Source organism: Sipha flava, unplaced genomic scaffold, assembly GCF_003268045.1.
Source record: "Sipha flava isolate LNK unplaced genomic scaffold, YSA_version1 181_pilon_pilon, whole genome shotgun sequence".
Taxonomy (NCBI): domain Eukaryota; kingdom Metazoa; phylum Arthropoda; class Insecta; order Hemiptera; family Aphididae; genus Sipha; species Sipha flava.
The window spans coordinates 198739-216550 of record NW_020272220.1 but is presented as its reverse complement, the minus strand read 5'-3'; the positions used below and the strand labels follow the sequence as shown (position 1 = coordinate 216550).

The 17812-nt window shown below is 26.9% G+C and overlaps 1 protein-coding gene across 1 annotated transcript; it reads left to right on the top strand.

Moving 5' to 3' along the window:
- The first annotated feature begins 1037 nt into the window (after positions 1-1037).
- LOC112680873 lies at positions 1038-17273 on the top strand. The gene is made up of 10 exons (XM_025551097.1): positions 1038-1229; positions 11209-11314; positions 11382-11562; positions 11626-11755; positions 12975-13124; positions 13184-13261; positions 14769-14856; positions 14929-15032; positions 15108-15210; positions 15926-17273. Exons 2-10 carry the CDS (start codon positions 11257-11259, stop codon positions 17071-17073), a joined length of 2040 nt encoding a protein of 679 aa, XP_025406882.1. The 5' UTR covers positions 1038-1229; positions 11209-11256; the 3' UTR covers positions 17074-17273.
- Positions 17274-17812: the final 539 nt, after the last annotated feature.

Genomic DNA, 17812 nt, shown 5'->3' with positions numbered 1-17812 from the left:
TCATGGTCAATGAACTGTTACTTGAACCTAACTGAGATTTTAACATATTCCATTTTCCATGTTCTCTTTCAACAGTTAAGCTATAATTTCGAAAAATAAAGGTAATAAAAAATTAAAAAAAAAAAAACTGAGATCATGTTTGGGTAATGAAAATAGGTTTGACTCTATTACTAACAACATTGTGTTGCCGTTTCGAATTATACGTGTGGAAAGCGAATGTCGAGAAGGCACAAGGGATAGGTACTGCATATTTGATAAATATATAGTCAATAAGCTATACCTAATTAACCAGATATTTGACAATTTCTAGAACTAAGAATTCTGTTTAAGTATCGCATTTGAGTATCATCAGTTGATAAAAAAAAATAAACACGAGTAAGTACGAGGTGGATAAAATAAATGCGTAAAAAGTAAACGAGTATAACAAATGAATTAATGTTTAAATGTTTACCTAAAACTTAAAGATCTAAAAAAATTATTAATTATTATTATTTAATTTAATTTTTTTTTTTAGTTTGTAAAAATCAGATGATAATTTTACACAATAATACATGTATTTAATGACTCATGGATGTATGATTCCTGTAATTAATAAGAACAACAACTTAATTATTTTTGTAAAATATTTAATGAACTTTTACTGAATAAATTATTCACATTTTCAACTAATTTATGAGAAATAATTAAAGGATTTACTATTTATCTTAGACTACTCTTACTTATTGATTGACATCATTCAATCATAATATAATTTAGTTGTATCATAAAAATATATATAATAAAAAATATAAATATATATTTTTTTTTTTTAAAGATGTGTACGATAATTGTACATTTTGATGATTATAATTACTGTATTTGGCTACACTGGAAATGCAGCTGTGAACGACCCGTTATGTTTTTGTTTCTCTATTTTTTTTATCATTTGCAGTCGGGCCGTGCGTCTCACGCAAGTGTGTAAGTGCGAGTTATTTTAATTTTTAATTTTTTGTTTTCATGTTTATTATTTATTTAATAATAACGCAATTGTTCTTTTAGTTCATTAAAAAAAATTTAAAATTTGATTTATAGCAAATTTGTTAACGTATCTGTTAATTATAATAAAATTTCATAAGCGTGTGTGGAAAGTATTAATGTTTTGATTCCTAAGACAATATTACCTACCTACCTACTGTCCAGTGATAGAAATGAATCAATTGCAAATTAGCGGATACATTTAAAAATACAAGGTAAGTTTGAATTTTGAATGTCTATTAGATTAATTTGTATGATCACGTCTATATCTTGTAATAAGTAGGCATACATAAATTATATTTACCAGTGTTTAAATTGGAAAAAAAATTAGTAGAGGAACACTGAAATATTTCAAAACATGAAGAATAGGTCTCTCTTATATTAAACACTGATTATTATTGAATAATATATTTAAGGAATATCAATTACCTTACCCCAATAGAAAGGTCTTGAAAATAAATAACCATAGAAATTTAAAAGAATTTGTTGAAATTATTATATATTAAAAAAATGTATTTCAAGTTAACGCTGTGTATATATTTTTATTGGTATACATTTGGTATTTTATAAATAATAAACTTGAGTTAGTGATTTAAACTGATTTTTTTATAGCCTGACTAATTATAATCAAATGTTTACTTAGAAGATTTTGTTGTCATCTTATTAAAATTAATCTAATTCTGTATAATGATAATTAGTAGGTATCCGTTATAACTATTACATTATTTAAATGTAGTACTTATTTGATTCTATAAATATATATATTTGTTGTGTCTTAATGTCTCGTGGCATAAAATGAAACAAAATCTTATCTTAGAATGTACCTTATTACTTAAATATAAATAATTTGAAGATTTCATCATATAGCTATTTGCCAGTATTTTCATTGTTAGAAAAACAGTTCATTAAGGTTCATCACATAACATGTTAGTTCAGTTAGACTATATCATCATTATACTTAGGTAAACATATTTTTCTCTAATTATTTTATGTTACCTTCTATTTAACTTGAAGTAGGTAGCTATTAGTCATTATATAAATGTATTATTGTATTACAATTTTGACTGTTACTTTGTTTTCATTGCATTTAGTTGACCTTATTAAAAATTATTATTGCATATAATGTTATGTACCTAATGAGTGTTTAATTTTCTTAAATTTAATGGAATTCAATGAAGTTTAGAAATAAATTCAAGGATAAAACTTATAGATCATCGGAACTAAGATATTAGGTAATTATTAGAAAATTAAATACATAACTTCAATTTATTATTATAATTCTAATAAGTATGAAAGATGTAGGTATATTGCTTAAAGGAGAAAGATAATCGAAAATGTTACTCAATAATAATGTATGTATTTATGTTTTTTTTTTCCAAAAAAATAAAATAAAATAATATTATAGTTTAAAAGCATTAAACAAATGAATAATATTCATAAATTGTCTTATAATATAAAATCTGAAACTAAACTTTTAGCTTACTTAAAGTCTTGTATTAAGAAATTTACTGTAAATATACAACAAATGTAAAACCAACAAATTCTGATTTAGATTTTTAGAGTTTTCTAAATAAATTTGAAATTAAGTATAGTTTGCTTTATATATATATATATTTATATAGTAGTATCATATAAAAAAAAACTATAGAAAAAAATATAAGACCATAGAATATAATATAAGCAACCATAAAACAGAATAAAAGATAATAAAAAATAAAAAATAAAAAATAGCAAATTAATTTTATTATTGACATCAATTTAATCTCACATTATAATAAAAATTGTTTTAGGGATTAGTTTATGGTATTCCCCTTCACATTAAAAAAACTATAGTTGTTTTATGCAAAAAAAAATTGGAAGGCTTGTTCCCCTGCACATCCCTTCCTAATTCGACCATTGCCTGTAACTGTTCTATATTGCAGAAACTTAATTACAGATGTTTTTTAGCCATATATTGCTATATTATTGAAAAGTTAAATGGATAGGTATTCCTTATAATATATTTTTTTGATTGTTCCTGACCTGAGCCTATCTAGGTATAGGTATGTTTTTATAAAATAACTGTATGATAAAAGCTTTATGAAAAAAATAGGCAAGTTCTAACAATTTTTCTTTTTCATAATGTAAAGTATCAAGATACTTGAAATTTTAACTTAATTTGAAAGTTGTTTTTAATTTACCTTACTTATAACTAGCTAAATGATTATTATAAAAGGGAAATTGCTCCTTACAACTCTCAAATAGTTATTTCAAACAAAATCAAGTATATAAAAAAATGCAATATAAAGCATTATAAAATATAATAAATTATGTCTTAACATGAAAGAGTTTATAATTATAATTCGTAGATTAAGGTTAATTATTTTTCCTATATCTCTGTTATAAAAAAAAAATTACTTTAAGATTGGTACTTGTTATATCAATGATATATAATCATTTTTAATTTTTAGATACATTATATTGCATAATTATTAGTTAGGATACATAAAATTAGAGTTCATAGTTAACATTTTAATAAATATATTTGTCGGCTAAAATAAATGGTGGATAAGAGAGCCACTTAGCCCTTCTTCCATTTCAAACAATGGTAGAAAAAATAGCTAGCTATATAATGAAAAGGACTAAACTTTAAACTAAATTTTTTTTTTTGTATTTTTCATATTAATGTGTAATTATTCAAAACTTTAGTTTCTGAATATATGTATTTATTTTATTATTATATTTATAAAATTTAAAAAGTAAACAATATTGGCTACATTATATTATTGTGGGATAAGTAAATCAAAATTTTCATATTAATGTTAGATTTATGTGATCTAGAATAATAAATGAAATGTATATTTTTCACTTCCAACTTTAGCTAGTCATACAAAACAAGATAGAAGTCAATTTAAATTTATTTATTTATCTTATAAATAATATTCATTGTGTGAAAAAGAAATTCAATTAAATTAATTACGAAAATATAATTTTTTTTAAATGTGTCTTACAATATTTGATAAATTGTATAATTAAGTTTATTAAATGTATTGTATCAATTTATCAATTTAAAATAACTAGTTGTGCAAGTTGAACTAAAAGCTTGGGGTTTCTAAAATCACATTATTTTGGTAGTGGTATGGAAAGCTTATGGTTTTCAACCACAACTACAAAAATATTCTATTCGATCTCATATTTGGAAATAAATCAATGAAATCATTGATCATTTTCTTTGTCTTCCTTAATAAAGTGGTTTTGGCTTTTAGTATTTTTATAACTTCCAATATATCTTAAAATAATGTAGCCTGCTTATTTTGCTAATACTAAATACCATGATACTTTTTGGTACTTCACGTTCATCTGTGCTCAATAATAAATAAAAACTTCTTTATATAAATATTATATGAGTGATATATACTTGTAAGTTAAGAATAAATAAAGAATGTGAAGTAATTTTTCTTAAAAGAATCTGAACAAATTTTTTAGTACAGTTTAAAGTCGTAAGAAATTGTGATTTGAGAGTGCTAAAATGATGGTTTGTGGTTTTTAACTCTATCTAGTTGTGCCAATGACAGTAATTATTTATATTTTTTGTTTTAAACTTGTATTATTTATTATTTTACAGAACTTAAGTACTTAAAATTAGATTTTATTTCAATAAAGATATATTTTTGGTCTGTTGATTAAATTGTATACAAAATCGGTAATCACAAAAAGTGAGATAAATATTGTTCTTTCGTAACTATTTATTTGTAAATTTATACACTTCTCTTGCTAATTTTCTTTTTTTTGGAGATTTGTTGTCTTGTTGTCTATGTTCGTAGTTCATACTGCAGTTTTATGTATAAATGATTATAACCATACATTCCTGAATTTTCGTGTTTTTATAAAAAAAAAAAAAATATTTAATGTCGGGTTTAAAGTACTATTTCAATAACATAAGTATTAAAATAATTTATGCTTAAGTTATTTTGATATGTATATAAATATTTCACAATATTTTCAGTCTATATTATAATTTCAACTTTACCTATCATACTAAATTAATAACATATATTCTTTTACTGTGGTAAGATTAAATTATTCAGTTTCGCATTCTCATTATATACATATCACATGATATAAACTATACACACCATGTTATTCGTGAGGTTTTCCGGTGCTTATACATACATACATATATATACGTATTTATCAATTATAGGTATAATATCGGACCGCCACTTGAAGTACTACCTCACGGTGTTCCCAAGTGGTTGGTCTATCACCGATATAAAAAAAAGTTATAATATCGGATATTGATGTTTTAATGTATTTGTTTAAGTAATTATTAGAAATATTGTTATTATGTAGTACTTATTTATAAGATTATTTATCAGTTATTTAATTTCTTTAATTTGTTGATATGGTAAATTAGATTAAATTCATATGAAATAAACAATTTTTGTTTATATATGCAATATATATATATATATATATATAAGTTTGTATTTAATTAATGAAACACATGTATACCATTTTTTCCAATATATGTTGTGTGATAATTTAAAATTCAAGTATACTTAACCATTAAAATATAATTTATCTTACTCTTAAATTTATAAGTATATTGAACTTTTTGTAATAAAATTAATATTTTATGGTGAAGATGAATTAAAATAATTATCTAATTATTCACTATAAATTAATTATTTATTCAAATTTAAATCTATTATAAAAATATTGGATTGAATTTTGTAAATACGTGAATAATAATGAATACAAATTATAATTTATGAATTAGTAATTATTCGCTCAATACAAATTATTTATTTACACATAAGCAGTGATTTGTTGGAGTTTTTAATTGTTGAACATGTATTATAAATTGGCGTTTAAAGTTTTAAGTTAAGTAATATGAATGAATGTAATAAAAATAAATAATATTGTTAGCTTTACATAATTAGCTTTTTATAAGAAATTGTTTATAAAAATAATTTAAAATGTTACATTATGAAATTTATTTTTGTAAATTTAGTTTTATATAACTACATATAATATTACTATTACATTTTTACTCATTGTGTATGGTACTTGTAAAATATTATAGTACCGTGTTAGTTTAGTGTTCAGTATTATAGTCATGGAAAAGATATGGGTTACTTAAATTTCATAGGGACCTTCATTCTATTCCCTAACGTAATTTGATCTGGTTTCAACATCACTGAATCGTTGTCTGCACGTTTAAAAGATAACGCACGTCTCGAGATTTTTCCACTTATTATTCTTATTATTATTTTAATATTGTTTTTACGACCCAGTAAAAACCGAGTGGGCGATATATTTTGTAACTGAATTCGTGTTTTAAAATATGTGTGTTGATACTTTAATACGGATATGTTTAGCATTTACTTATTTCCTATCAAATAATATATTGATTTTAATTATTATTTCACAAATGTTTTGAACCTCCATAGTAAAAACTTAAATATTAGTCAATAAAATAATACTAAACTAATAAACAACATCTAATTAATAAATGACCCGAGGAATCAATTGTATAATGTGTGTACATTTTATGTTGAGCTATAATAGGAAAAATCGGATCAAATACCATTACAAAAATGCGTATTTACATTACCGTATGTATATAAATAATATCGTAATAGTGTCAACGAGGTCTTACTATATGTATTACTAAGTTATGGTTTTTTATCTATTGTTTCTGACATATAATTTTATTCGAATGTTTAGAAATAGTCTTTTGTATTCAATATTTTATTTTATAAGATTAATAGTTTTTGTTGTAAAAAACCATTTAAAGTGATTGCTTTATCGATAATTGATTTCCTTTCTTAATTGCAAAGAAGCAAATTAATATATTTGTGCATTATTGGATTTCAAGTACAAAAGCCGGAAGAGATGGTTTGCTGAACATCACTGATACATCCTTCCGGTAGCCATGATCATATCCGTTCAATCGACCTATCTCTATTGGGATTGAATGTAGAAAAACATTGGGTCGTTTTTAACATAGTAGTTCGACTCGTTTTACATGTTTGTTGTTGGATTGAAACTGTGCGGGCGTGACTGGTTCTCAATCAGAAAAAAAAAATAGTGTTATGAAATGTAAAATATTGTGTCTAAATACAATCGCCATGTGTATAAAACATATTTGGCAAGTTTCTCACAGCTGCATATAACATATTAGACGAAGGCCAAATTCTTATTAATATGATCTATAACTTATTTATTTTAATTTGGTGATCTAATTGATTATTGTTTATCAATTTAAGACATTTAAAATATTATTTTAACTAAAAAATTTTGTTTTAATCAGAATGTTTAACGTATATATTTTTACCTTTTATGTATGCATTTGAACATAATAAATAAGAAAATAATATAAAATAAGTATATTATTACTGTAATATGTGTGTGTGTGTGTATGTTTGTAATTAATAGGGTAGTTAATACTATTATATTTTATTTAATAATTTTAAAAAAATGTTGTTCAAATGAAAAATTATTATTATTTGCTACATATAACAAATTATTTTATTTAGAAAGGTAAAAAAAATAGTTATTAAAGGTCAAGCCATGTTCACGGACGAATTTGCAAACTCCGTTTTGGTCCTTATATGGCTAATTCTAGTTACTTAAATAAACAGATAAACTGTTGTTAAGTGGTTTTCAGGGGTTTCCAATGTTTATTATTTCATGAATATTTGTTTTTGTTATGTATATCTGTACTGTATTTCTATTTGAGTATTAATAATGACTTGGCTCGTGACTTGGCCTGGAAGCAGTGTCACGAGTTTGGCCTAATATGAAAAAGTTCTTTGTTCCTTTTTTATACTTAGGTCTTAAAAATGGTCATACCTTTTATGAAAAATATGTAACAGTTTTTATTGGTATAAGTTGATATTATTAGTATAATGAACATAAATAATTATTTAATGTTATTAGTTTATATTATTAAATATATATATACAATATTAATATACAAAGAAATACTGTGTGGTTGTATCAATTTTTTTTTTTACAAAAAAAAAAAAAATAGACTTTAAATGTTTAATATGACACTCACTGTAAATTATATATATTAATGTTTCAAAGTGTTATTGAAATCTATTTATTGTTATAAAGTTATAAAATTTATAACCATAGTGGCTAAATAGTGGAAATGGAATTTTATTTTATGAAAATAATATATTTATTTAAAATATAGGTACTTTAATTCATACAAATCATTGTATTGACTTATTTTGTTTAAATTCTTGTTTAAATTAATTGAGCATATATTATTATACTATTAGTCATAGTTATCATTTATATGATACGAAACAATGGTATTATGTAATTTAATTGTGATAAGTTCTTCAAAAATATTAACAATATTTATAGATTTTCATGTAACTATTAGAATCCATAACAATGATTCTACTTTTTCATTTGACATTTAAATTACTAATACTCAAGAAGTAAAACAGCACAATGATGGAAATCAAAATACTACTAGTCATTTCTACACATTATAATCACAACTATAAAAAAGAGAAAGTAGATTCAGAATTCTGACTGTTAAACATTACCGTTGTGCTCTGTACCCTATTCATATAATAATTTTACCATAATCATATTCAATTTTTGTTTTCTTTGTAATTTCAAACACTGATAAATAATTTAAAATATTATAAATATAATTTAAAGTACATAACTAATATTATATAATTATAGTTTTAAAATTATTTTTAGATTTGTACAGTCTAGTAACTATTAAATATTTTCTAATATTTTTACTTTATCATAAATATCAAAGACAAAGTTATTATAAATGATAATATAATAATGTTTATAGTAGAGAAAAATTATTTTGCTAATTATCTTTTCTGAAATAATAAAAATTACAGTTAAAAATCTAATGAATTACCTACCTTAATTCTTCTTAATATTTGGTAGAATAATATTCCTCCAATAAAAACGTTTAAGAAAAATTTCTGGGTAAATTAATGTACATTTTAAATGTTATTTATATTATAAGGAATTAAAATTATTAAATATTTTTGAAAAATAAGAACATTTTTTTATTTTTGTGATACAATTAAAAATAGTATATTATTTTGGCATTTTTTAATTTTTTATATTGACAACATAATTTTTATTTAGTATTACAAAATAGAATATTTTATTTAACATTTTAATGTATAAAAATCAAAAAAAAAAAAAAAATTATAAATTGTTATACTCGTATTAATAATAATTTTGAAGTATTTAAAATCTTATCAAAAAAAAAAAAAATAGTTCCACCAACAAATATTTGGCGCTGAGTCATTTTTTCCTTTAAATTGAATTTAAAATTTAAATGCATATGTTATAATTATTATTAGATTTTCAGAAAAATATTCTCCCTTACAAAAAAATTATAAAAATACATGTTGGCTTTTTGATTTTCTTAAATAATACTACCTATAAAAGATTTTCGTTATAATTATAAATGTTGCCCATTTTTTAAAAAATTTTTAGTGTTTTAAATCATGTTATATATTTTTAAAATAATTTAAAACTAGATTTTATTAATAATGCGAGATTTACTGTTTATAGTAATACAATAGAGATATAGTATATATATATATATAATATAATTTAATTGATCAAGCCATAAAGTCGTTTACCAAACAACATTTGGACTTGAAATAAGTTGGTTGATTCGGTCTATAAAAGCGTTTTATGTATCCTTCATGCATGTGTATTATTTATGTAATTGCAACAAATTATTGAATTATTAAATATTTTAACCAATGTTGATTAAATATATAGTATATATATATATATATATGTAGCAATGTAGATTTTTATAATAACGTATATATTTCCTAGTAAATTTCTTACAGATATGATTCATATATACCTATATATATTCACTCGGATTTATCTTTTTTTTTTCGTGTAAATAGTTTAATATAAGGTCAACTTCAATAATATCCTGTGTAACTTTTATTAGGCTTATTAGTAAATAGTTTTATGCATCTAAATTATGTTGTTATACATCAAATTAAAAATAGTAGAGTAAAGTTTTCAAGTCTAATTTTATTACATATTCTAATTTTTATTATTTTTTTTTACTTTCACTTAGTATATTGATAAAATGTGAATCTTTTTTGTACACAAGTTAAAATTTATAAAAGTGGATTCTTGATATTTGGTTTTTATCTTATGCCAATTTAAATGTATTTATAATCTATATTTAACATTGCTGTTGATATTTGTGAATAGTAAATACAGTATTTTTATAACTTTCTCATTAACTTGATAATATTTAAGTTGTCATATTAGGAACTAAATATAAACATTTCCATATCCATATTTTTAAGTGTAAAATGATTAAATAATATATTAGTTTAAATGTATGAGAAATTTTAAAGTTATTGTATTAGTGCATTCATTTAATTTTAAAATTATATAAATGTATCAAATATATTTCAATAGTTTACAGGATTTAACTACTGTTATTTTGTAATTCATTAAACCGTATATTCTTCAAAAACATTGATATATATATATATTTATAAAGCTTACTAACATTTAATTTGATTAACGAAAACATTTATTGTATAAATAATTATTTATTTAATTTATATATTCATATATAAATTAGATATTCAATCAAAAAAATAGTCGCTTAAATAAAAATTCGTTAAATATTATCGACTATTAATATTATATGTATAAAAAAAAATTAAATGCAATTAAATTGAATTTCATAGTTATATGTATGTTAATTATTTATTAGTGTTAAGTAAAACGTCTACTACTATTTATTATGATCTTGTTTTTAATTTTGTTAGTGTATAGTTTCAAGTTTCAATTAATAATCATTTTTTTAGTTAAATATGTTTGATACAATATAATTTTTTCAAGTCGTAAATCTGCTCTTTATGTTTAAATTAAGTGTTCAAAGATATTTTCAGTCAAATTTTCTAATGGTTCTATAAAAAATAGAGAATAATTGCTTATAACATTGAGTAAATCTCAGAACTGAGGGCCATATGTGTTTTATATTTGGCGGATATAAAGCTATTTAAAATTATTGGTGTATATAACAATATTAATCCATCGAATAGAGTTTAAATTTAAAGTATAAACATGCTGTTTAGTGCTTAAAAATATATTAAGAATTGTGGTTAATTTTAGTTAAATGAATGTTTTAATTTTGTTTATTTGAATTTTTTACAGTTAAATGCAACGAACCAAATAAATTAAACTTTATGATATATACACATAATGTCTTGCGTGCGGGAATCATCACCGCAATCTGAACATGTTGTCAATCAAAGACCAGGTAATTAAACGACAATCTGCTCTATTTGAAAACATTCTGTTAACAAAAAAAAAAAAAATGTATATAGAACCCAAAAGACGCCGGTTTCATCCTCTCAGAGGATTACGTCGGATATTCAGACGTAAGGCACCAAGTCCTGAGCCTAACGAAGTCAAATTGTGTGACGATATAATAGAACCACCTAGTTTAGATACGTCTCGAAGTCGCTCTACTAGTCAGCTGATTGACGAGCCATTTACTAGGAGGCGGTATGTACAATGAAAGCAAACTTTTGGTTTTTCGTCTTAATGAAGATTTTAAATTAATTACAGAAGTTTACACTCCACTTTATTAAGTGTCAGCCATGACAGTGTGTTCAACCCTGAACAGCATTCTGGTCAGTCCGATTCTGAATCTGCTGTATCTGTACCGCGACTAGGATTTCCACAAGCCAATATACAGGTAATTTAAGTATAATTTTTATTTTGATAAACATAATATTATATTTTTATTATAAAATAATAATTTTATCCGATGTATTAGTTATCTTGGTATATTATTTAATATTTATATTATCCTAATAAATTTCCCATTGTTTCAATGCTTATTTACACTCATTAGTATTGTTATTTTTAAAATATTTTAAAGACAATAGCTAATTCCCGTGTAATTTGCCATATACTTGTTTTCTAATGTTTATGAAACATAAATCACAAAGTATCCTCGCACAATGAATTATGCATTTATATAATATAAAATTGTTTGAGTGATGTAGATTGCTGTTTTGCATTACTATTTAACTTAGTGCCCAGAAACTCCTTATGTTTATCGTATACATTTTTAAACTTATATAGTCTTGAAAATGCTGCTCATAAGAATATTTTTTTAAAACGGGTTTGAATTAGATTTATTGTTAAAAAAATTAAAAAATATGAAATTTTGATTTTAATGTTATTTGAATTATATGTGAAACCATAATATGATATGTATTAGTTTATGAGCGTTAATTTTACATTTTCTCTCGATTAAAATTAGATAAGCAAGGTTGATGCGCGCGCTAGTGCATTAACGACCTATTATGTGTAGTAAACGTGTACCAGACACTACAATGGCCCGCGAGGCATTTCAAATAGGGAGAATTGCGGGGACCCAGCTGACCGTGACCTTTAATCACTGTAATAGCGAACCATCATGTGTAACGCCCTGTGTGTGATACCTTCTGTGTTCGATGATATATATTTAACTCTTATACTTGTTATATATCATTTTATATAAAAAATATTAAGCTAATATTTCACACAGAACTATGCAATTATGAATTATAATAATATGATGTCTATAATTTAATTACACAACAATTGAGGCCTATTGTAAAATATGAGAATTATAAATTATAATTTAAAATTAAAATTGATGGGTGCTCCAATCAATGGACATAAATTATTATTCATTCATTTATTTTTACATTTTATGAAAAAGTATTTAAATTAGTAAATAATGACCTTTGTGAAAATATTTTGAGTTATTAAAACTAGATAATTTTAAATGTTATTATTTTTTTTACTAATTGAAAATGGAACATTTTAATAGAGATTTAAAATTCTAACGAAAAACTTTATTTTTGAGCTATATTATTATTTATATTGTTATTTTATATTAAATTGTATTTACTTAAAAAAAGGCCGAATTACTCGAAGCTGTAAGAAGACGAAGAAAAGTTCAAGATGACGATGATAGTGATGATGTGGACGAAGAAGATTTGGGACTCCCCCGAAGCCCATCAATGCATTCTCCTACAATAGCTGCTGGCAATGATCTCCTATTGAGCAAAGTTAGATAATTAAATATATATTTTTATAATTGATCTTAACGCAAAAAAACTATTATTAGGAGCTGATAACTAAATCTTCACATAGCACCTGCAGTGATGGATCACTCCTTAGTATGGGAAGTTCAGAAATGGATGAAGTAAGATAAATTTATACATAAAATGTAAATTATGTTTATTTAAAGGTCCCCCACGCACTGCCGTGGTGGTGGCGGCGGTGGCGATGGCGATTTTTATCCAGTATAAACATAATATATTTATATATCACATACAATAATTGTGTAGTTAATTAATTAATTCCTATGTCATTGATAAATTGGCGGTTTATCTGTGTAGTACGTTAGTACTATATTAAGTACTTATACTATTGTACATATTATACTCATTATATATATATATATAATATTGTATTGATTATTTTTATATGAATTATTTTTAATTAAGTTAAACTATAACTTGAATAGTTTCTAGGAAAATCGAAGTCTAGACTAATACACACTATATATATTAGATAGCATAGGTCAGTGGTGCCTAACCACGACCCGCGAAGGTATTCTATATGTCCCATTACGAATTTTCTAAAAAAAAAAAAAAAAATTTAAAAATGTATGAAAACATTTTTAAATTATTTATTTTCATATATTATTTTTATTTAAATTTATTAATTCATTTAAATAATTATTCCAAAAAATACAATTATATATACCTCAATTTATAATCTTTTCAATAGTCAATAAAAGATAAGAAAACAAGTCCAATATATAAGATTATTTTTGTACTTTTATACTTTGTGGCTCGCTTGAAGATAATTGTTTACCAAAGTGGCCCGCCAAAGGAAAAAGGTTGGGCATCACTGGTATAGGTACTATTAGCTTATATTTGATAAGTCAATTGAAAATACCGCTGCGCAGTGCCGGTGAAATCGAGCATGCTGCGGTTTTTATAAATATCGCAGCGGCGATATTTTACCGAGGCCGAATTACCGCTTCAGTGTGAAGACTCTCATTACAATACGTGTGTACAAATTTAACGCCACCGCGGCAGTGTGTAGGGACCTTAATAGAAGTATTAGAAGTATTCAATTTTCATAATTATCAGTCGAGTTATTTAAGACACATTAATTGAGTTTACCTTGTATTAATGTAAAGTAACAAAAATTTAATTCCTTCTTAAGAGTTCTGCTAGAGTTTTGTTTTTGATTTAAAGTTTATAAATATATCTAATTTCATTAAATATAAGTAGTTTCATTTATAATCAATGCTGTTATCAAATGCGTAAAAATGTTTATTCTACTGTGCTTTAATTTTTAACTAAATAGTGTTATATTATGATTCAGTTTGATATTCAATTTAATCAAAACGTTTGTATATTTTAGTATTTGATAATTTGTGTTTTTAATTTAAATATGATAAAATTGTTTTATTTATTATTTGCCATTACTCATTATTAAGATAAAATATAATCAATTTTTTTATATTGTGCTTTTTAGTAAAATATTTACTAACGTAAAATGACAAATTATATTTTATATATTTAGTAATATTTTTGTAGTGCGTTTAAATTTAGAGTAACATTAATAATAAAAATATCTCACGTTGAATTTATATTCTAATTTCTAACATTTTAAAATATTAATTTTTTCCAAAGGATTCTTTCGGAGCTCATAATTCTCGACATTCGTCAAAAGTATCATTATATGACAAACGTACTTCTCAAACTCACCTAGACAGTTCAGGTAAAGGTTTTTGTTTAAAGTATTTAAATATACTCTTTTGTGTTATACATGTAAAATATTAACTTCGTGTAGATGGTGATTCTTCGACTAGCGTTCCCCTTAGTCATAGTGCAGCTAAACACCGAATGGCAATCAGGCCTAAAAGAAAGCACGGCAATCCTCGAAGCAAAAAACCGGTAAGTTTAATTTAATTTTATCAATAACATTTGTTTAGTTTCCATAATATTGAATCGATTTTTGATTATGTATAGCTTACCGTTGCGAATGCTCTTCCCGCAACTCCCGAAGTAAACGAAGAGCACTCTGGCCGGTCAGCATCGCCCGAAACGAAGCCTCAAACCACCGATACAGCAGGTATATACAATTACGGTCAAAGCTATTCTGCTTATTACCCGACAAAATTCAAAGCCAAACGACCTCTAAAAAATAATACCTTTACAAAATCAAAACGTAAAAAACCTAAGCAACGGTGTTTATTTCGACTGAGTGGCTGTCTTAGCCGTAGTCGCTCCGGTGCGTATCGCGTGCGAAATGACACGCTTCCGTATTTCGTTCGGAGTTCGACCGTTCGTCCGGTTGGGTTCAACAAGATTTCTCCTCTATTGTCACATCGTAAACAACAACAACAATCACTTCAACAAATTGATGTGACCAAAGGTAGAATTAGACTGAATTTATACGCTTATCCGAAGGGGTATTTAAAATATTTGGAAAGTTACTTCACGTGTACTAGTGGTAACTCCAACAACAACGAAGATGTCAATTTGACAAAAAAAAGACTGTCCGCCATCTGCGAAGAAGATGTGTGTCCCCTGTGTGGGGGTTCAATAGATTACGCTCTGATGAGAACTGCAACAAGTCGGTGGCAAAACGCTTTGCTAGTACCGTTTTAATTTTTTTTATACTTCAAGTGTTTCATGTATTAACGATGGTTACGCGTGTTCATGTTCAAATCTAGGTGTAGGTTTTTAAAATTTGCTTTTTAATCTATGCAACAGCACTTTTTAAAAAATCGTCTTTTTACTTTTTCGGTTTGCACTCACACGTGTGTATCTATTTTTGTTTACAGATGGCACCACTATTACCACCAGTCCCATCACCATTACCACTTTAACCACCACTACCACTACCACCTCCATCACCGCCATTACAACCGCCGCCGACGACGGTTCTTGCACCGCCGCTTCTGTAACGCCCGGGTCCTGTGACCTGGACACGTCGGTCGACGAAATTTCCGTGGAAAACGTTCCGCGGCGCGAAGAGGGCTTTTTTCACCGCTTGTTGTCGCGCCGAAGTACCAAGAAAAAGCCCACAGCCAAGTCCACGTCGACCGAAGACGTCGATGTGGACCGATTTTTGTTTGACGAGACGATGGGCGCGAAACCGAGGCAGCGCGAAGAACCACCGCCGGCGGGTCGCATGCAAGTGTCGTATCCGCCGGATTTGCCACCCGACCATCAGCCGTACACCGACGGCGGCGGTCACGTGTCGACGCACGTGTTGGCCGAAGAGATTTTTGAGTCGGACACGTTCGCCCCGATCAAACAGTCGTTCAGCCTTGGCCAGCAGACGGCCTCTACTGACGAGGACGCGACTTCCACCGGCGGCGGGTCTTCGGTGCAGAAGTCGTCGTCTTCGGACAGCGTGTCAAGCGCCGCGTTGGACGAGCCCACGGCCGGCGCGGAGTCGGTGACCACGACCGAACGTTGCCGCAGTTATAGCTCCAGCGATTCGGAACACCACGTCAACGGGCATCTCCACGTTCAACGTGCGTTTCCCGTGCCGGCGCCGCGCCTCTCTAAACTGTACAACGGCGGTGGTGGTGGTGGTGGCGTCGGTGGTGCGCCCGTGGACGTGGTAGTGCGCAGGAAAAAGCGTGACGATCAGCAGCCCGAACTGTTCAAGGTGTTCGCGCGGCGGTCGTTGAAGTTGGGCAAGGACGGCGAACCGGAGCTGCTGCTGGTGGCCGGCGACTGTGCGGATGACGGCGGTGGCGGTGCCAATGAAGAATACAAGGAGTGTGCTGACGAAATCACCGTGGTACCGTCCGAAAACGAAGTGGTCGTGGTCGTTGTGGACAATAAGCCCGAAGTGGACGTGAACGAGAATCAGACGCCGCCGGTAGCTCCGGCGATCGAAGTCGTGCCCAGGTTCAAGCGCATCCAGCAGCGCCGAGAGGAGTGGGAGAAGAGATTACTGCAGCAGCAACGGAATTGAGCCAAGTTATATCGACCCATATCCTCAGTTTTCCTTTCCTCCCGCGTTCGCCAATCATTCGTGGCTCCCCTCACCTTAGCCCACTAGCAGTGTGCAGTAAATCATTTTTAAGCAATATTATAAATAATCGCTTTTACATTTTATATATATATATATATATATTTCAATTTTCCTTTTTATATACACGGAACGGTGCTAGATGATGGTTGTTTTCTTGTTTTTTTTTTCACCCGAGTGGCCTTATACTCGACACAGAGAAGAATAAGTTGTGATTTTCGTCATATTCGTTATGTAGATGCAATATATTTATATATGTACAAGTACGGTTTTACCGCAATGATATTAATTCAACCTATTTTACCATTTTCTTAATATAAACATGTTATACAAATTTATTACATATATGTATTTATCGAAAGAGAGTATATAGTTATATTGTTGGACAAATATTTTTTCATTAGGTCGAAAAGTCTATTTTAATGTTGTGTATTATATTATAATTACATTTATTAAGTCTATAGAGAATAACGTTTTAGTAACGTTTTTCGTTTTCTTTGTTTTGACCACAATTAATCTGTGATTTCCAAAAAACGTTTAAGACATTTTTTTATAATAATTTTATCGTAACATTACCTGAATATTCACAATTGTTGTTACCCTCCCCCCCTCTTGTTTGATCTTTAAGTCCCATGAAGTTCCTTCCACCTTGACTATTTTACCATTGTCCATTATACATTTT

What these genes read in the sequence shown, in the direction of transcription:
- LOC112680873 (XM_025551097.1), top strand. Translation starts at nt 11,257, where the DNA reads ATGTCTTGCGTGCGGGAATCATCACCGCAATCTGAACATGTTGTCAAT. An exon ending in TGTTGTCAATCAAAGACCAG is followed by an intron (nt 11,315 to 11,381) that starts GTAATTAAACGA and finishes AAATGTATATAG; the next exon opens with AACCCAAAAGACGCCGGTTT. An exon ending in TTCCACAAGCCAATATACAG is followed by an intron (nt 11,756 to 12,974) that starts GTAATTTAAGTA and finishes ACTTAAAAAAAG; the next exon opens with GCCGAATTACTCGAAGCTGT.